Source organism: Amphiura filiformis, chromosome 16 (genome assembly GCF_039555335.1).
Source record: "Amphiura filiformis chromosome 16, Afil_fr2py, whole genome shotgun sequence".
Lineage (NCBI taxonomy): Eukaryota > Metazoa > Echinodermata > Ophiuroidea > Amphilepidida > Amphiuridae > Amphiura > Amphiura filiformis.
Genome location: NC_092643.1, coordinates 15,033,767 through 15,055,514, shown reverse-complemented (window position 1 = coordinate 15,055,514; position 21,748 = coordinate 15,033,767). Strand labels below are relative to the sequence as shown.

The 21,748-nt window shown below is 34.9% G+C and overlaps 2 protein-coding genes across 23 annotated transcripts in view; both read left to right on the top strand.

The window, feature by feature from the left end:
* The window catches only part of LOC140136363 (hyalin-like), a 40,848-nt gene extending 30,038 nt beyond the window's left edge, over positions 1 to 10,810 (top strand). The window contains exons 13-17 of the mRNA XM_072158091.1: positions 1,413 to 1,664; positions 3,405 to 3,665; positions 6,948 to 7,196; positions 7,584 to 7,838; positions 10,524 to 10,810. Of these exons, the coding sequence (XP_072014192.1) occupies positions 1,413 to 1,664; positions 3,405 to 3,665; positions 6,948 to 7,196; positions 7,584 to 7,838; positions 10,524 to 10,810 (1,304 nt within the window). The remainder of the gene's footprint in view (positions 1 to 1,412; positions 1,665 to 3,404; positions 3,666 to 6,947; positions 7,197 to 7,583; positions 7,839 to 10,523) is intronic.
* Positions 1 to 21,748, top strand: part of LOC140135614 (uncharacterized) — a 194,659-nt gene that overhangs the window by 106,835 nt on the left and 66,076 nt on the right. For all 22 annotated transcript variants that reach the window (XM_072157178.1, XM_072157165.1, XM_072157166.1 and 19 more), the window contains 8 exons: positions 11,443 to 11,700; positions 13,277 to 13,525; positions 13,913 to 14,167; positions 15,557 to 15,808; positions 17,412 to 17,669; positions 17,963 to 18,211; positions 19,021 to 19,275; positions 21,322 to 21,573. In XM_072157178.1, coding sequence (XP_072013279.1) covers positions 11,443 to 11,700; positions 13,277 to 13,525; positions 13,913 to 14,167; positions 15,557 to 15,808; positions 17,412 to 17,669; positions 17,963 to 18,211; positions 19,021 to 19,275; positions 21,322 to 21,573 — 2,028 coding nt within the window. The remainder of the gene's footprint in view (positions 1 to 11,442; positions 11,701 to 13,276; positions 13,526 to 13,912; positions 14,168 to 15,556; positions 15,809 to 17,411; positions 17,670 to 17,962; positions 18,212 to 19,020; positions 19,276 to 21,321; positions 21,574 to 21,748) is intronic.

Here is a 21,748-nt window from a genome sequence, read left to right as displayed (position 1 = left end):
CCGCAAATATTCAAATGCTTATCATTTAAATTTCTTTTCCTTTGACCTTATATTAATTTTACTGGAAAATTAATTATGCTTGACTTTCCATAACTTAACAAAACTTTTGATTTTTTTAATGGGAGTTCCGATATATATGATGCTTTTTCACTCGTTTAAAAATCATGGTCACCTTGGTTAGTATTATTTTTCTTTAAAGAAAAAAAAAACATGATTTGAGTGCGAAATTGGGAATTTAACGATGTACTTCCGTGTGTGGAATATTTTCTCCACTAAGAGAACTACCGAATCAGTCGAGAGTGTGTCGGATGAACAGATTACCACAAAGGAAGTTTCAAGTGGTATTTTAAGTACCCCAAACAAAGAAATGTGAATGGAGGTTAACTGTGGGTAATCGGATTATATGTTCGAGCGATCTCCTCTTTTCTCATCTTCTCTGGTTGTATTCATCGATAACTTAAGCTGGCCCGACATCCGTCTTGTTTTGATAGTCAAAAACTAATCAATAATCCTATTGTTGAAGTGGATAATAAGCTTCTACCTTAGATGGCCGGCTATAGAACTTTTAATAGCTCTGGTCTTTGTTTGCTTTTGCTAAATCCTGTTCAAGTGGTGGGTTACCAGGCATTGTATTTTGTACAGGTATGCATAACCAACAATTAACAATGAGAGAACTTTCTTAAACCTCGTTGACTTGGGGATGATTTGAAATGACCGCCAATTATGACTGTTTGATATATATTGCCAGCAATGTGGAAAAAGAGACACATGTAAAAACGTAAACAGCTATAATTTTGTTGACGGAGCAAAGTTTAACAAACCATAACCCCGCTTCTGGATATCGTTTGAAGTCAAATGATATACCATTTTTAAGTTTATGATGTTTATTTTTAAACACGAAATAAAACAAAATTGACCGGGGAGGAATTTACGGCTCATTCGCCGTGGACGGTCACAATTAAATAATTATTTAATTTTAAATAATTATTTAATTATTAATTATTATTCAATTATTTATAATTAAATAAGTAATATGCTACCACTTCAAGAGATATCACAAATGTGTTCTAAAATTATTGTATTGTTCTTGATGTAATATGCTCAAATGTTCAACCGCGGTTTATTTATTTTGTCTGTAGGTTCGTATATCAAATATGGTGTCAAAATAATTGCAGGAGTTGTTTCTATTGAAAGATACCTTTATGTTTGCTGTCGGTTGCTGAATACTAGAATTGTAAGCGTTCACTATGGTATCGAGATTCTTAGGACACCCTGTATATATTGTTGTATTTATTGTACACATGTGCCCAATATAAAATATTATCATACTATCAAAAGTTAAAATATTATCATACTATCAAATATTTTCTTGACCTATATATATAATATATAAATACACTTTTGTTTTGCAGTCGATCCTGTACCACCCCAATGTACTAATACACCCCAAGACATTACCAGGGAAGTTCCACTTGGTACTGGTGGAACAACTATCAACTATAATGAACCAAGAGCAACTGACGACTGTGGACCAGCCACACTGCAAAGCAGAAGTCATGCTCCAGGAGATTTCTTCAACACTGGAAGGACAAGTGTAACTTACATATTCGTCGATGGCTCGGGAAATACAGTGTCATGTGCATTCAATGTACAAGTCAACGAGGGTAGGTTTACCATGTCCATATTATATAGCTATTTCTATCAATTTGTAATGCACATTCCTTGTTTATTTCTTATTATTTGTTTTGTTTTTAATTGATTGGATGTTGTGATACGTCAAAAAGTATTTTATAACCGGAAATTTTCAATCTGTAGTATGTGTTAGTTATTCTTAAAGTCATAATGTACGATCTTTTTTCAGAATTTACCTTTATTTTTTTCAAAACTGATTTCTTGGCATATTTGTAATAGTTACACATGTTCTAACTTAAATATATGAGCAAACTGTCAAATTCGTCCTATTTGTAGTAAAACAGGACGATTTTCTGTTGGTCCGACATAAAGTCATAATTTTTTTAGATTATGACTTTATGTCGGCCATGATCGCAAACCGTAGTCTCCTACAAAACTAGCTTGGTTACGCTCCCTCCACATGTGGAGGGAGCGTAACCAAACTGGCCGCGTAGGAGACTAACTCTGAGGCCGCACTCGCTTTCCTAATCCAAATAGTGCGAGATGTTTCGAGTGATAGAGGCGAAGTTTATGATGTTGTTTCTTTGCAAATTCCCAATGTTTTTCGCGTCCAAATGTATTGGGAACTTTCATGATTGCATATTATCATTTTAGAAGAAAAAAAGAAAAATCTAAAAATTTAAAAAGATCGTACATTAAGGCTTTAATACACATTTATATTTAATATTAATATTGATTAGGCTATATATTTTCGTTCCGATGTGCAAGTTACTCACCGATCAAGGTGAAAGCTTCCACTGCTGTGTCATTACGTATTATGATGCTAAGAAGTAAACGGTTCACAACATAAGGTATTATATCTGCAGGTGTGGATTATGATGTTCGAACCAGCTTGGCGACCTCGCTCATCTGAGCTTACACGGAGCGCTCTACTTGTCAGTGCTTACGCGCAAGCTTCCTTTTGTGTATGCTCGCGCTATTTTCGGTTATTTTTGAGTTTACTGAGTACCTACCTTCCGCGACATGGGAATATTTATTAGTACGGTATCTAATGTGTCTAAGGGGAACCCATGCAAACTTGTATCACTTTTGACAAATTTAGAGCATGTTAGCCGACTTGGAATTTATTTGCATGTGAAGTCAATGGGATTTTAGGGCGATGTAATGAAAATAGTTTTTCCTGCTGACTTCACATTCACAGGTCCCAAATCCGGTGATCATCCTCTAAACGTTATCCAAAAGTGATTCAATTTTGTATGGGATTTTTTCACTAAATTGAACAAAAGAGAGGAACCCGGGTAAGGCACTTGAATATGAAAGTGACGTACCTGTGCCCACCAGCGTACGAAACTAGGGGTATATCGGTGTAGAAAATTTAAGAAAAAAGACGTCATTCGGTGTTGGCAATGTCAAAAATGGGGTGATTTGGTATGGGAGCGCCCAAAATTTCACATCATTGACAATCGAAAATAGCTTTTTACCCAATTTTACAGTACAAAAGAGGCAAAGTTCATTTATTACTTTCAAAATGAGCGCGAAGCGCGCCGATTTTGAGGACTAATTGTTCAAGAAAGGGGGGTCATTCAGTTTAGGCTACTGAAAAAACGGGGTCATTTGGGTGTAGAATTTGCCAAAACTAACGGAGTCTTTTTATGGGAACATGACGTATGTCAATATATGGGAGTGCCCCCGGGAGAGGATAGCCCTTGAAAAAATTATAACCTCGTTTTTCTCATATCTCATATTGTCATATGCTTCTATATTTGTTGTAGTTGATCGTGTTCCACCTGTATGTGAATGTGGTGAAGATATTACCAGGACAATTCCACTTCCTCAAGGTGGTGGTGTTGGTGGTACTACTGTCAGGTTTACAGAATGCACAGCAACGGATAACTCTGGAACAGTAAGCCGAGAAGAGAGATCACATGCACCTGGTCAACGATTCACGACTGGAACAACTGAGGTCATGTATGAATTCTCCGATCCCTCCAACAACAGAGTCAGCTGTTCTTTCAGAATAACTGTTATTGAAGGTTTGTAGTAAATAGCATATTTGATTTGACAGTTTGATTTTAATTTAAACATCACATTCTAAATAACAAGTATTGTGGTTCTTGAACTAACTTATTTTTGGACAGTGATAGATGATTAAATTTAGCGTACATACCTGTTACAAATACATATTACTTTTCTCATACTAATGAGATACATCTTGTACCGTTTATGTTGAGAGACTGAAGAAGCATCCAATAAGTCTAGGTTTGAGTACCAGTTTAGACGTAGTGGATCAGACCTCAGCGTGGACGCGTCCGGAGGTGTGGTAGGCCTACTTGATTGTTATTTTTTGTTTGGTTAAATAATTAGAATGCTTTAATGTTGAAGTTATGTACTTCTAAAAGATGTTCAAATAATCAATTAATATTTTCCTAAAAATTCCAAATTAGTAACTATAATGGGTTCATGTGCGTCAAAATGACGAAAAATACATACATATTTACATATTTTATTTATTTCCATCATATCAAAATACATGCAAGCAAATTTAACAAAACGGCAAAATAGAATTAAAAAAAAAAAAGATGGCGGAGATGTAACAAAAGGCAAAAGCCTGAATTGAGCGTTACACCACCTTAAAAGAAATATTAGGCTAATTAATATAATACTAGAATTACAGAAATTAAGAATTACACTCAAATACATTTACACACACACCCCCCCACACACACACCGATGTCTCAAGCAACAAAAGCAAGGTAATGTAGGAAAATAACTCACAAAAATAAATCATTTGATCAATAAGTCAGAATTACGGATGTGATAAGAAAAATAGTTTCAACAAATCCTAAACCAATTATATACATGTACCACATACTGATACATAATTTACAACAAAGATATATTATATGCTTAGATTTTTCTCCATGAGAAAAGACGACAAACGCTTTTTAAAAGAATTTAAATTTCGAGCCGCTTTAATATCATGGGGAACGAGTTCCAAAGTTTCGGTCCCAAAGTTAATACAGATTTAATTTTGTGTATTTCGAGTCTGTAATCAGTCTTGTTTCTCGTATCATATTTGTGAATACTTTCCAATTCCGTAAATAAATTATCAAATGATTGAGGAAGTAAACCAGTTTTATACTTATACATAAATATACCCAGTTCTTTGTTGTACAATTCGAAAATATTTAAGGTATTGTAGTTTTCAAACAAAGGCTTTGTATGGCATAGATAAGAGCTATTAGAGATGATTCTTAAAGCCCTTTTTTGAAGTTTAAAAATTTTCACAAGGTACTCTTTGCTGGCATTACCCCATAACAATATTCCATAGGTCATATAAGGCAAAATTAGGGAGCAGTACAATTGATACAATGATTGTTTTGGCAAGAAGTGCTTAACTTTATTTAAGACACCTATATTTCTCGAACACACCTGATAAATTTCATTTATCTGTGATTTCCACGTCAAATTCTCATCAATTGTTATACCTAAGAATTTTGCAGTAGAAACACGAGTTAATTTACAACCATCTAAGTGAATATCAGCATTTATTTGAGCGTGTTTTGTTCGATATGCTGTTCCTATAAGCATAAGGTTTGTTTTTGATGCATTGAGTGATAATTTATTGCATTTGAACCAATTGCATACTTTTTTTAACTCACAGTTCATTGTATCATAAAGCACATTTACATCACGATCAGTATGAAATACAGTTGTGTCGTCAGCAAATAAAATAAATGATAATAATTTGGATGTTAAAAAAATATCATTCATATAAATTATGAAAAGTAATGGCCCCAGTATTGAACCCTGGGGCACACCACAAATTACATTTTCATTAGATGACACAACATTATTATACGATACATATTGTTTCCTATTAGAGAGATAATTTGAAAACCAATTGTGTGATACGCCACGAAAACCATAGTGATACAGCTTACTGAGTAATATATCGTGGTCTATGGTATCGAAGGCTTTCGATAGATCCATAAAAATACCTAGTGTATACATATCGATATCTATAGCCTCACTTATGTCTTTTACAAAATCCAGAACAGCCATATATGTAGCATGCTTGTTTCGAAAACCATATTGTTTTTTGTACAGGATGTTATTTTTGGTCAAAAAATTATAACATCTATTGTGCATAATACGTTCCAAAATTTTGGAAAAACACGGTAACACAGAAACAGGCCTGTAATTACCAAATATTTCAGGGTTGTCCTTTTTGTAAATGGCAAGTGTCGGTTAACATACGTGTGTTTGAAATCGCCAACATTTTTCAAAATTTCTTTAGATTAATTTTAGTGAAAAATTCAGTGAAAAATATAACAAAATCATTTTAAAGGCCTAAAAATAATGTTTTAGCCTCTTCAAGTGTACAAACCACTAAATCCGCCTGTGAAGAGGTTTCCGGCAAAAGTGTATCACGCCTATAGTCCCAGCTTTGCATTAAAATTGTTCAAAATTGGTACAATATTAACAATTTTAGTGTTTAATTAGAGCTTGTGAATGTGATCTCTACTAATTTGAAAAGGAAACTTCATGTTTGTATTATTTTATCACATACAACGAGTTAAAATCAGATGGGACCCTTAATATGATAAAGAGTAAGACAGCACCTCTTCAACTTTAGTGAGTAGGGTTAGCAGGTTGCCACAAGCATGGGCTTTATTAAGCCTTCTGTTATTGTCAAAACAGTAAGCCAAAGAATTAAGGTACCAGTTGTGTATATCCTAAATAAAGACAACTAAGTCAAAATTAAAACAAACATACAATACCTGTACTCTTTAGCGCTGATTTTAGACCTTATTTGTTGAAATTGGTTGAGAATTAAAGAAACAGTGATCTAAAACCTAATGAAGAAACGAAATCAAAAGTTGCAATTTTGTGTTCTAATCAATGAAAGCACGACGCTAGTTTTAACGTGCTAATCAATGGAAGCACGGCGCTAGTTCTCTTGTTCACGAACGCTTTCTGTACAAATCAATAGGGCATGCAATGGTGCAAACTGCAACTTTTAAATTGGCATCTTCATTTGGGTTTTTGGATCGACGTGTCTTTATTTCTTGACCAATTTCAACGAATGAGCTCTTATATTCAAACTAAAGGATGCAGCTATTGGCCGCTGGTTCCAATTATGATATATCTGCCTTTGTTTACGATATACAGGGGATGAACATAACTGGTACCTTAATTTTTTGGCTTACTGTAGTTTTTAAACCGACCATAAAGATTTTAAACGATCACTTGTTTGGACGACGTATTGTATGATTGTTATCATTAAACCTCCTTTGTCGTATATTTCGCAGTTGATGACGAACCACCCGTTTGCATTCCCTCCAACGATGTCACTGAAACCATTGATCTAGGACAATTCGGCAGAACAGTTACTTTCCCGGAACCACGGGCAACAGATAACTCTGGGACAGCGAACCTCCAATCCAGAAGTCATACCCCTGGTGCATTCTTCCAAGTTGGTCCAACAGACGTTTGCTACACCTTTGCAGATCAAGCTGGAAATACAGTGGACTGTTGCTTTCAAATTACTATTATTGAAGGTAATCTTAACATCATAAACCGTTAAAGGTTGTCATTTGGTTAGTAGTGAACATCTGATATATCACACTTACACTCACATGAAGTTATATAGCCAAAATTACAAGTACTACTCAATGTTCACCCTCGTTCACCTATTTAATAATTTACATGTACTTATTATTATTACTTGTGTTTTACTTATTCGCCAGCAAAGTGTTACGTGTAATCCGATTATAACTATGGAAGGTTTATTTAAATGTCGTTTGCAGTTTCCAATAGCTATTCCTTTGTTTCTACAATGGACATTAGTTTTATCAACTTCGCAGTTGCTCAGGGTGAGTTTCGTTGGTTTTCAGCCTAGAATGATAGGATATTAATAATGCTTCATTGTGTTTTTGTATTCAAAGTTGATACGGTTCCCCCAAATCCGAACTGTCCAAGAGATGTAGCAAGAACAACGGCTTGCAACAGTGGTGGGACAGTTGATGTCACTTGGCAACCTGCTACAGCAACAGATAATTCAGGAACAGCTACTTTAGTCAGTCAAAGTCATCGCTCTGGACAATCATTCTTCCCAGTAGGACAGACAACTGTAACGTACACATTCAGCGATCCATCAAGCAATAGAGCAAGTTGTGACTTTGTTGTAACTGTCACTGAAAGTAAGTCAACACACACGAGGGACGAAAAATAAGTTCCCCAACTATTATGTACCTCCACTCAAGCATAACTTTGATGAAATTTACTAATGATAAAGACACCTTTGTACCCTTTTCAAAACAAATGTTTATTAGCGATGTTGAATATAAGAATCAAATCAATAGGGCATGGAATGGAGCAAACTGCAACTTTTAAATTTCCATCTACCTTGGGTATTTCGATCGTCGTGTCTTTATTTCTTGGACGATTTCAACGAATGAGGTCTTAAATTCGAGCTAAAAGATGCCGCTATTGGCTGCTTCCAATTTGCTTCTGTCAATTATGACATATCTGTCTTTTTGCTTTGTTGAAGATATCACAGGGGTAAACATAACTGGTACCATTATTATATTCAATGCCTTTTGCTTACTGTATAGACTTAATGCTAGTCGATTTCACATTTTATGTTACCTACAGAAGGTGTGAATTATCCTTTATGCATACATCACTTTTGTTCTGAAATCGACCAAGTAATAATGATAATTATTTAATTATTAGATAGTTATTTAATTATTAGATAATCACAATTATTATTTAAACAACATATTTTGCACAGAATTCAATGGTATTGATTTGAAAAGTCAAAGTGCAGTTTATTTAGTCTGTAGGTTCGACATGGTGTCTAGGAGTGATAACACGTTTGCAGTGCATGATGGGGCTTCATTAAATCATCCTCTGCTAGAGTTGGTTAAATTTAATTTGCTAATATATTTACTATCCTAGTCGAACATTTTATGTTACCTAAAACGTTTTATCCTTTAAAAACGTTTAAATCGACCAAGTTATACGCACAATTTTGGCTTTTGGTTTAAACTCTAAAAACGTTTTATCCCAGTAAACACAAAAACGTTTTAAAAACGTTTTAAATAAGTTATATTTTGGCTTTTGGTTTAGGTAAAAATAACATTATGTCGGGTTATATCATGAAGTTCATATAACGTTTTAAAACGTTTTGTATGAAAACACCCTACAACAATATTTTTAAATGTTTTCAAAAAATGTTATTGTAAACTTTTTTTGCAAACATTTTGCCAAATATTGTGTCAATACTTAAATAACATTATGTTAAAATATTTTATCCCAGCAAACACAAAATGTTCTTAAAATGTTTTTTTTCAAAACCTTTTAATAACATTTAAATGTCGGGTTATATAAAGGTCATGAAAACGTTTTTAAAACGTTATTGAAAATATTTTGGGCAAACATTTTTCGCAAAATATTTTTTCAACCCCAACAAACATTTTGTTTAAAATGTTTTGTATCAGGTTTTCAAGAATGTTTTTGAATGTTATTAAAACGTTTTTATACCCTTTATATAACCCGACATTTAAACGTTTTCTGTAAAACATTTTTGTTTGCTGAGCAGTAGATTATCAAAAATGTTTTTAAGGTTATGAAAACGTTTTATACTCTTAATATACCCTTTATATAACCCGACATTTAAACGTTTTCTGACAACCTTTTATAACCTTTTGCGAATGATGTCGAAAACGTTTTGTGTTTGCTGGGATGGTATCGAGACTCTTAGGACACGCTGTATATATTGTTGTATTTATTGTACACATGTGCCCTATATAAAATATTATCATAACTATCAAAATTTAAAATGTCATACTATCAAATATTTTTTGACCTATATAATATATATAATATACAGACTTGACATTTAATATGGAATATTTTTTGGCAAAATTCCAAGACTGGTCTGGAAGGGGTCTGCATAAACAGCACGGGGTAAATATTAATTGGGGTGTGTCGGGAGATGGTGTAAAGTAATTGTTTGTCAGAAAATGTGCTTTCCATTAGTTTACATAATGGAGCTCATAATGTACTGAATTAGCCTAAAATGGCGGATTTATGGATACTGAATTTGATTTTTGTGGGGGTAAAATATGTGAATTTGAGGAACAATATTCTGATATTATCAAATTTATTGAGCTTTGAGGTGATATTAACCTAAATACAATAAGTGTCCGTCAGACCTGAAATGCACTTGTAATCTACCAGTTTTGAAAGTGGGAGGAGTTTTTAAAAATATGGCTCTGAAAAGTGTTACGCACTAAGAAATTTTGAATGGCCACCTGGGGCCAAATGTTATAAACTTACTGTACACAAAGAAACAGCGTGAGTTGATTGGACAACCAATAATCCGCGCAGTTGTTTTGTACTATAATTTTATAACATTTGACCTCAGGGGTGCCATTCAAACTTTCTGAGTACGTAAAACCTTTATGAGCCATATTTTAAGCTCCTCCCTTGTTCAAAAAATTGGTACATTGCAAGCGTATTTCGGCTGTGATGAATGCCAATTGCTGACGAAGTTTACGAAATACCACTTCAAACCCCTATAAATGTGATAATAACAGAACAATGTTGCATAAAGTCGAAATTGTGTCCCCCACAAAGCTCAATTTCAGCCTCCCTAAATCCGCCATTTTAGCCAAATTCGCTACATTATGAGCACCATAATGTAAACTCATGGAAAGCACATTTCCTATCAAACAAATATTTTACTCCATCTCCCGACACACCCCAATTAAATTTAGCCCGTGCGGTTTATGCAGACCCCTTCCAGTCCAGTCTTGGAATTTTGCGAAAAAATATTCCATATTAAATGTCAAGTCTGTAAATACACTTTTGATTTGCAGTCGATCCTGTACCACCCCAATGTACTAATACACCCCAAGACATTACCAGAGAAGTTCCACTTGGTACTGGTGGAACAACTGTCAACTATAATGAACCTATAGCAACGGACGACTGTGGACCAGCCACACTGCAAAGCAGAAGTCATGCTCCAGGAGATTTCTTCAACACTGGAAGGACAAGTGTAACTTACACATTCGTCGATGGCTCGGGGAATACAGTGTCATGTGCATTCAATGTACAAGTCAACGAGGGTAGGTTTACCACGTGCATATTACATAGGTACTAGTATTTCTATCAATTTGTAATGCAAATTCCTTGTTTATTTCTTATTATTTGGTTTTTTAATTGATTGGATGTTGTGATACGTCAAAAAGTATTTTATAACCGGAAATTTTCAATCTGTAGTATGTGTTAGTTATTCTTAATACACTTTATATTTAATATGAATATTGATTAGGCTATATATTTTTTTCGTTCCGATGTGCAAGTTACTTACCGGTTAAGGTGAAAACTTCCACTGCTGTGTCATTACGTATTATGATGCTAAGAAGTAAACGGTTCACAACATAAGGTTATTTTTGAGTTTACTGAGTACCTACCTTCCGCGGCATGGGATCCTTATCAATGGCTACCGGTACGGTATCTAATGTGGATAAGGGGAACCCATGCAAAATTGTATCGCCGACTTTTAGCGCCGATTTTGAGGACTAATTGTTCAAGAAAAGGGGTCATTCAGTGTAGGCTACTGAAAAAAACGGGGTCATTTGGGTGTAGAATTTGTCGAAACTAACGGAGTCTTTTTATGGGAACATGACGTATGTCAATATATGGGAGTGCCCCCGCGAGGATAGCCCTTGAAAAAAATACAACCTCGTTTTTCTCATATATCATATTGTTATATGCTTCTATTTGTTGCAGTTGATCGTATTCCACCTGTATGTGAATGTGGTGAAGATATTACCAGGACAATTCCACTTCCGCAAGGTGGTGTTGGTGGTACTAATATCGTGTTTCCAGAATGCACAGCAACGGATAACTCTGGAACAGTAAGCCGAGAAGAACGATCACATACACCTGGTCAACGATTCACGACTGGAACAACTGAGGTTATGTATGAATTCTCCGATCCCTCCAACAACAGAGTCAGCTGTTCTTTCAGAATAACTGTTATTGAAGGTTTGTAGTATAGCATTTTTGAAATACAGTTTGATTTTAATTTAAACATCACATTCTAGACTTACTTTTGGACAGTGATAAATGCTTAAATGTACCTGTTACAAATACATATCACTTTTCTGATACTAATGAGATACATCTTGTACCGTTCTTCACGGCTTGGTTTATGTTGAGGGAGTGATGAAGCATCCAATAAGTCTAGGTTTGAGTACTAGTTTAGACGTATTGGATCAGACCTCAGCGTGGACGCGTCCGGAGGTGTGGTAGGCCTACTTGATTGTTATTTTTTGTTTTGTTAAATAATTAGAATGCTTTAATGTTGAAGTTATGTACTTCTAAAAGATGTTCAAACAACTGTTATTTTTAACATCAATTAATATTTTCCTGAAAATTGCCAATTAGTAACTATAATGGGTTCATGTGCGTCAAAATGACGAAAAATGGCAAGTGTCGGTTAACATACGTGTGTTTGAAATCGCCTAAATTTTTCAAAATTTCTTTAAAATAATTTTAGAGAAAAATTCAGTGAAAAATATAACAAAATCATTATAAAGGCATAAAAATAATGTTTTAGCCACTTCAAGTGTACAAACCACTAAATCCGCCCGTGAAGCGGTTTCCGGCAAAAGTGTATCACGCCTATAGTCCCAACTTTGCATTAAAATTGTTCAAAATTGGTACAATATTAACAATTTTAATGTTTAATTAGAACTTGTGGATGTGATCTCTACAAATTTGAAAAGAAAACTTCATGTTTGTATTATTTTATCACATACAACGAGTTAAAATCAGATGGGACCCTTAATATGATAAAGAGTAAGACAGCACCTCTATAATATAAGATGTGGTAGTCAAGCGTGAAGTCTGCAAGTTGTATTTATGTTTGAGATATCCAATTTTATTGAGTAGGGTTAGCAGGTTGCCGCAAGCATGGGCTTATTAAGCCTTCTGTTATTGTCAATACAGTAAGCCAAATAATTAAGGTACCAGTTGTGTGTATCCTAAATAAAGACAACTAAGTCAAAATTAAAACAAACATCCAATACCTGTACTCTTTAGCTCTGATTTAAGACCTTATTTGTTGAATTTGGTTGAGAATTAAAGAAACAGTGATCTAAAACCTAATGAAAAAACGAAATCAAAAGTTGCACTTTTGTGTTCTAATCAATGAAAGCACGACGCTAGTTTTAACGTGCTAATCAATGGAAGCACGGCGCTAGTTCTCTTGTTCACGAACGCTTTCTGTACAAATCAATAGGGCATGCAATGGCGCAAACTGCAACTTTTAAATTGGCATCTTCCTTTGGGTTTTTGGATCGACGTGTCTTTATTTCTTGAACAATTTCAACGAATGAGCTCTTAAATTCAAGCTAAAGGATGCAGCTATTGGCGGCTCGTTCCAATTATGACATATCTGCCTTTGTTTACGATATACAGGGATGAACATAACTGGTACCTTAATTTTTTGGCTTACTGTAGTTTTTAAACCGACCATAAAGATTTTAAACGATCACTTGTTTGGACGACGTATTGTATGATTGTTATCATTAAACCTCCTTTGTCATATATTTCGCAGTTGATGACGAACCACCCGTTTGCATTCCCTCCAACGATGTCACTGAAACCATTGATCTAGGACAATTCGGCAGAACAGTTACTTTCCCGGAACCACGGGCAACAGATAACTCTGGGACAGCGAACCTCCAATCCAGAAGTCATACCCCTGGTGCATTCTTCCAAGTTGGTACAACAGACGTTTGCTACACCTTTGCAGATCAAGCTGGAAATACAGTGGACTGTTGCTTTCAAATTACTATTATTGAAGGTAATCTTAACATCATAAACCGTTAAAGGTTATCATTTGGATAGTAGTGAACATCTGATATATCACACTTACACTTGCATGAAGTTATTTAGCCAAAATTACAAGTACTACTCAATGTTCACCCTCGTTCACCTATTTAATAATTTAAATGTACTTATTATTATTACTTGTGTTTTACTTATTCGCCAGCAAAGTGTTACGTGTAATCCGATTATAACTATGTAAGGTTTATTTAAATGTCGTTTGCAGTTTCCAATAGCTATTCCTTTGTTTCTACAATGGACATTAGTTTTATCAACTTCGCAGTTGCTCAGGGTGAGTTTCGTTGGTTTTCAGCCTAGAATGATAGGATATTAATAATGCTTCATTGTGTTTTTGTATTCAAAGTTGATACGGTTCCCCCAAATCCGAACTGTCCAAGAGATGTAGCAAGAACAACGGCTTGCAACACTGGTGGGACAGTTGATGTCACTTGGCAGCCTGCTACAGCAACAGATAATTCAGGAACAGCTACTTTAGTCAGTCAAAGTCATCGTTCTGGACAATCATTCTTCCCATTAGGACAGACAACTGTAACGTACACATACATCGATCCATCAAACAATAGAGCAAGTTGTGACTTTGTTGTAACTGTCACTGAAAGTAAGTCAACACATACGAGGGACGAAAAATAAGTTCCCCAACTATTATGTATCTCCACTCAAGCATAACGTTGATGAAATTTACTAATGATAAAGACACGTTTGTACCCTTTTCAAAACAAATGTTTATTAGCGATGTTGAATATAAGAATCAAATCAATAGGGCATGGAATGGAGCAAACTGCAACTTTTAAATTTCCATCTACCTTGGGTATTTCGATCGTCGTGTCTTTATTTCTTGGACGATTTCAACGAATGAGGTCTTAAATTCGAGCTAAACGATGCCGCTATTGGCTGCTGCTTCCAATTATGACATATCTGTCTTTGTTGAAGATATATAGGGGTAAACATAACTGGTACCTTAATTCTTTTGCTTACTGTATAGCCAAACATCACCGAAACTGATAGGAATATAAAGTTAGTGTAGCAATCTCAAGTGGTAAATTGTACGACATTATACTATTATATGCGCCTCAATGCCTGCTTTGATTTGACAGTAATGACTCGACGAAATCGTCCATGCTGGCACGAATCGAACTGTAATTGTCGGACTGATTATAGGCCCACAATAATATTAATAATAGCCTATGTATAATAGACAATTATTTATTAATTATTAAATAATTATTTAATTATTAAATAATTATTTAATTATTAAATAATTATGTAATTATTAAATAATTATTTAATTATTAAATAATTATTTAATTATTAAATAATTATTTAATTATTAAATAATTATTTAATTATTAAATAATTATTTAATTATTAAATAATTATTTAATAATTAAATAATTATTTAATTATTAAATAATTATTTAATTATTAAATAATTATTAAATTATTATTTAATTATTAAATTATTATTTAATTATTAAATTATTATTTAATTATTAAATAACTATTTAATTATTAGATAGTTATTTAATTATTAGATAATTAATTATTTAATTTTTAAATAATTATTTAATTATCAATTATTATTCAATTATTTATAATTAAATAAGTAATATGCTACCACTTCAAGAGAAACCACAAATGTGTTCTAAAATTATTGTATTGTTCTTGATGTAATATGCTCAAATGTTCAACCGCAGTTTATTTATTTTGTCTGTAGGTTCGTATATCAAATATGGTGTCAAAATAATTGCACGAGCTGTTTCTATTTAAAGATACCTTTATGTTTGCTGTCGGTTGCTGAATACTAGAGTTGTAAGCGTTCACTATGGTATCGAGACTCTTAGGACACCCTGTATATATTGTTGTATTTATTGTACACATGTGCCCAATATAAAATATTATCATACTATCAAAATTTAAAATATTATCATACTATGAAATATTTTCTTGACCTATATATATAATATATAAATACACTTTTGTTTTGCAGTCGATCCTGTACCACCCCAATGTACTAGTACACCCCAAGACATTACCAGGGAAGTTGCACTTAGTACTGGTGGAACAACTATCAACTATAATGAACCTATAGCAACTGACGACTGTGGACAGGCCACACTGCAAAGCAGAAGTCATGCTCCAGGAGATTTCTTCAACACTGGAAGGACACAAGTAACTTACACATTCGTCGATGGCTCGGGAAATACAGTGTCATGTACATTCAATGTACAAGTCAACGAGGGTAGGTTTACCATGTGCATATTATATAGCTATTTCAATCAATTTGTAATGCACGTTCCTTGTTTATTTCTTATTATTTGTTCTGTTTTTAATTGATTGGCTGTTGAGATATTCTCTATGTCAAAAGTATTTTATAACCGGATTTTATTTCAATCTATAGCATTGTACAGTACGTGTATGTTTTTCTTAATATACATTTATATTTAATATGAATATTTATTAGGCTATATGTTTTGTTTCGTTCGGATGTGCAAGTTATTTACCGATCAAACTCCTTATGGTCAGGAGAAAGCGTCCATTGCTGTGTCATTACGCATTATGATGCTATAAAGTTAACGGTTCTCAACATAACAAGTTATGTCTGCGGGTGTGGATTACGATAATTAATATAACAGTAGTGCAGAAATGACTGACATGGAAGCGGAGTCGCGGGTAGACTGTTCGAACCAGCCTGGCGACCTTGCTAATCTGAGCTTACATGGGGCGCTCTACTTGTCAGGGCTAATGCGCAAGCTTCCTTTTGTGTATGCTCGCGCTATTTTCGGTTATTTTTGAGGTCACTGAGTACCTACCTTCCGCTATATGGGAATTCTTATTAATGGGTACCTGTACGGTATCTAATGTGTCTAAGGGGAACCCATGCAAAATTGAATCACTTTTGACAAATTGAACCCTAACCCAACTAGGACTCACTAAAGCTCACTATTAAAACCACTCTGCGCGCATGCATTCCACGGGACTTGATGACGCAATCAGACCAAGTCATATATACCCAGGGAATCGTTGGCCGGGCCAACGTCACCTGTGTAGCTACATGCTGGGGATCTTCTGCGTGGCATGCGAGGGGTCCGAGGTTCGAATCCCGGGGGTGCCAAGTGACTTTCTTCTTCATCTTCTCTCCTTTATCGTTTCTTCTTTCCCTTCCGATAGCCAAAAAATCACGGGTAGGGTTAGGGTTAGTGACCATGCATGTTTTCCCTATATGTCTCCTTAACCCTAACCCAACAAGGACTCACTAAAGCTCACTATTAAAACCACTCTGCGCGCATGCATTCCACGGGACTTGATGACGCAATCAGACCAAGTCATATATACCCAGGGAATCGTTGGCCGGGCCAACGTCACCTGTGTAGCTACATGCTGGGGATCTTCTGCGTGGCATGCGAGGGGTCCGAGGTTCGAATCCCGGGGGTGCCAAGTGACTTTCTTCTTCATCTTCTCTCATTTTTCGTTCCTTCTTTCCCTTCCGATAGCCAAAAAATCACGGGTAGGGTTAGCGTTAGAGGATGCTAGCGGACTTGGAATTTATTTGCATGAGAAGTCAATGGGATTTTAGGGTAAATATTTGCTTTACAATTTATTCGATTTCAGGTTTATTAGTTTTGAGTTGAAGCATTTCAATAACATTGCCTCTCGTGAATTTTTTCCCGCTGATTTCACATTCACAGCTCCCAAGTCCGGTGATCAGCCTCTAAACGTTATTCAATAGTGATACAATTTTGTATGGGATTTTTTTCACTAAAGTGAACAAATGAGAGGATAGTCCGTTCAAAAGTTAAAACCTCGTTGTTCTCATATCTTGCATGCTTCTATATTTGTTGCAGTTGATCGTATTCCACCTGTATGTGAATGTGGTGAAGATATTACCAGGACAATTCCACTTCCGCAAGGTGGTGTTGGTGGTACTAATATCGTGTTTCCAGAATGCACAGCAACGGATAACTCTGGAACAGTAAGCCTAGAAGGCAGATCGCATACACCTGGTCAACGATTCACGACTGGAACAACTGAGGTTATGTATGAATTCTCCGATCCCTCCAACAACAGAGTCAGCTGTTCTTTCAGAATAACTGTTATTGAAGGTTTGTAGTATAGCATTTTTGAAATACAGTTTGATTTTAATTTAAACATCACATTCTAGGCTTATTTTTGGACAGTGATAAATGCTTAAATGTACCTGTTACAAATACATATCACTTTTCTGATACTAATGAGATACATCTTGTACCGTTGCTCACGACTGAAGCAGGATCCAACAAGTCTAGGTTTGAGTACTAGATTAGACGTATGTCGATTAGATCAGACCTCAGCATGGATGCGTCTTGTAAAGAACGCACTAACGCGTTACACCTGTTTTAATTTCATTTAATGTCAGTTGATGAAGTTCCACCTGTTTGCGGTCGAACCGACGATGTGACTGAGAGCATACCACTTGGTACATTCGGTACGATAGTCAACTTTGTAGAGCCAACGGCAACCGATAACTCTGGAACTGTGTCTATACGATCAAGAACTCATTCTCCAGGATCTTTTTTCCAAGTTGAAACCACTGAAGTGTGCTACACTTTTGCTGATGGTAGTGGTAACACAGTCGATTGTTGTTTCTTTGTGCGAATCATTGAAGGTGAGACATAGAGTGGGGAATTGGGGTGGGGAACAGCAATTACAGCATGTTGAAATTGGGATGGGGGCCGGGCAAAACCGCCACTGTTTTGTCATCAATTCGGTGGTTCTGTTGTCAATTTTTATACAGATAGTGTGTTTTAGTGTTTTTAATGGGGCACACGGTATTTTACTTAATATTCACTGCTTATCAGGGAAATGGTGCAAACTATTTTTTCGAGGTAATTTTGATATGCTTAAATAGTAAGTTCCCGAATAAAGAACAGTCAAGATTTGTTTTATTATAGCATAATTATTATGCTTGACACTAAACATGCCAAGAAACTACAAGCAGGTGATATCTGCTAATGATAGTGTCAAGTGTCAGCAGATCGTCATAGATGGTCATAGACGTCCAGTATTCGTATTTGTGTCTTGGTCTCTTTTGATAGCAAGTTGTCCCTATGAAACATCGGGGAAATAGTTGGCATATTTTGTGGGCAAATTAAAATAATTTTTACTTGAATAAATATAATCATATAACTTTAATCAAGCTTTATGTGACACATGCCGCACATAGCTAGTACAGTTATTAAACAACCAAGGATTGCAGATCTCTGTTCCTCCTAACGACTTCGCTTGCGAATTATGCAGGACCAGTGTTTGACAAATGTAAGGTTTATTCGTTTATAGTTTCCGATAGCTACTCCTCTGTTTTTACAATGGACATGGGTTTTATCAACTTCGCTGTTGTTCAGGGTGACTTTCGTTGGTTTTCAGCCTAGAATGATAGGATATTAATAATGCTTCATTGTGTTTTTGTATTCAAAGTTGATACGGTTCCCCCAAATCCGAACTGTCCAAGAGATGTATCAAGAACAACGGCTTGCAACACTGGTGGGACAGTTGATGTCACTTGGCAACCTGCTACAGCAACAGATAATTCAGGAACAGTTAATTTAGTCAGTCAAAGTCATCAATCTGGGCAATCATTCTTCCTAGTTGGAACGACAACTGTAACGTACACATTCAGCGATCCATCAAACAATAGAGCAAGTTGTGAATTTGTTGTTACTGTTACTGAAGGTAAGCCAACGCTTACGAGGGACGGACAATAAGTTCCCCAACTATTATGTATCTCCACTCAAGCATAAATTTGATGACATTTATTAATGATAAAGACACTTTTGTACCTTTGTCAAAACAAATGTTTATTAGCGATTATGAATATTTGATTACGTATTAACGTTAGAATAAACACAATAGCATTGACACTGTCTGAAGTAGTGGATATAATAACTAGCCAAATTTAGGTATTGTGACATGAATCTACATAGCTCGCGAATCAAAATATGGTATCTGGCAGTTTAAAAAAAACTTTTTGGAGTAATAATACCTAAGCATGGTTATTGACACTGTGACCTTTTTAGAACTATACCATTTATATTAATATCTCCCAATTTTGATATAAAATTGGATCGATTGAGCCCATATTTATTGGTCGAGCTATGAGTTTTGCGTCTCGTCCAATATTTTAAAACTCATAGCGAGACCAATAAATACTGGGCGTAAAGCATCCAATTTTATCAATATTATGTGTTGGATCCAATATTTTCACACACTTGGATTCATCAAAACATAATATTGGGTATAGTAGGCTTTATCACCTATTGTGCTTTACATAATAATAGACAGTAAGATTGATTATTACTACTTAAACCAATTTACCTGGTTCGATTCGGGAACTACTAATCATTAAAATGGAGGTCCCAGTGTTGAAATCACAAACATTTCTTTCTTATTGAAAGTAGGATGTTCCATACCTTCATCCCTAATGTTGACGCCTGCATGTGGGTTTGTCACCAAATTAACCTCATATTTGACCATTGTAGCGGAAAAATTACGCTCTTCGCGCCGTGTTTCACAATTTTTGCTTCAATATGTCAAAATTGTACACACATTTGTACCATAAACATGATATACTGATCTGTCAACAGAGCTGGATTCACCGTACTTCAAGATTTTTTTTCAACTCATCCTCTTGTGTCAAAATGAAATCCACGCCTCTGATCAAGCACCAACTTAACAAGAAATTTGAATTTCTAACAAAAGTTGAATTTCTAACCGTTCGTTGAATTTGGTATATATAATAGCAATTCACTCGTACTGTTACTCACTGTTCCGCAAACATTCAAAATCCAAAACGGTGTTAACGCGTGCATTTATTGAAAAGATCAATTTAATCAATAATTTAGTTTTAAAAGGGTCCTAGTGTAAAGATACATTTTGTGCACTATACATATCGCCTGCTTAAGGCAATGTATGAAGTAAATTCAGCAACATAACATATATGTATATGTATACATTGGCGTATAAATGGCATACGCATTAATCGCCCGAGGTTGTTGAATTGTCTTTACATACCACGTTAGGTGACCAATATATAGCCACACATCACCGAAACTGGTAGGAAAATAAAGTTAGTGTAGCAATCTGAAGTGGTAAATTGTACGACATTATACTATTATAATGATGTCCGCTTTGATTTGATAGTAATAGATCGACGAAATCGTCCATGTTGGCACGAATCGGTGAACTATAGTTTTCGGACTGATTATAGGCCCACAATAATATTAATAATAGCCTATGGACGATAGACAATAGACTTAGTATTTATTAAATAATCATTTAATTATTAAATAATTATTTGTAATTAAATTAGTAATGTGCTACCACTTCAAGTGATACCACAAATGTGTTGTAAAATTGTATTGTTATTGACACCCCGTATATATTGTTGTATTTATTGTAGACATGTGCCCAATATAAAATATTATTATCGAAATTTAAAATATTATCATACTATCAAATAACACTTTCTTGACCTATATATAATATATATAAATACTCTTCTGTTTTGTAGTCGACCCTACACCACCCCAATGTACTAACACACCCCAAATGTGTTGTAAAATTATTGTATCCTTTTACCCTGTATAATATGGTTGTATTTATTGCCCAATACAAAATATTATCATACTATCAAAATTAAAAATATTATCATACTATCAAATAGCATTTACTTGACCTATATATAGGCCTAATATATATAAATACTCTTCTGTTTTGCAGTCGATCCTGTACCACCCCAATGTACCAATACACCCCAAGACATTACCAGGGAAGTTCCTCTTGGTACTGGTGGAACAACTATCAACTATAATGAACCTAGAGCAACTGACGATTGTGGACCGGCCACACTGCAAAGCAGAAGTCATGCTCCAGGAGATTTCTTCAACACTGGAAGGTCACGTGTAACTTACACATTCGTCGATGGCTCGGGAAATACAGTGTCATGTGGATTCAATGTACAAGTTAACGAGGGTAGGTTTACCATGTGCATATTATATAGCTATTTCTATCAATTTGTAATGCACATTCCTTGTTTATTTCTTATTATTTTGTTCTGTTTTTAATTGATTGGCTGTTGAGATATTTTCTGAGTATGTTATTCTTAATATACATTTATATTTAATATGAATATTGATTAGGCTATAAT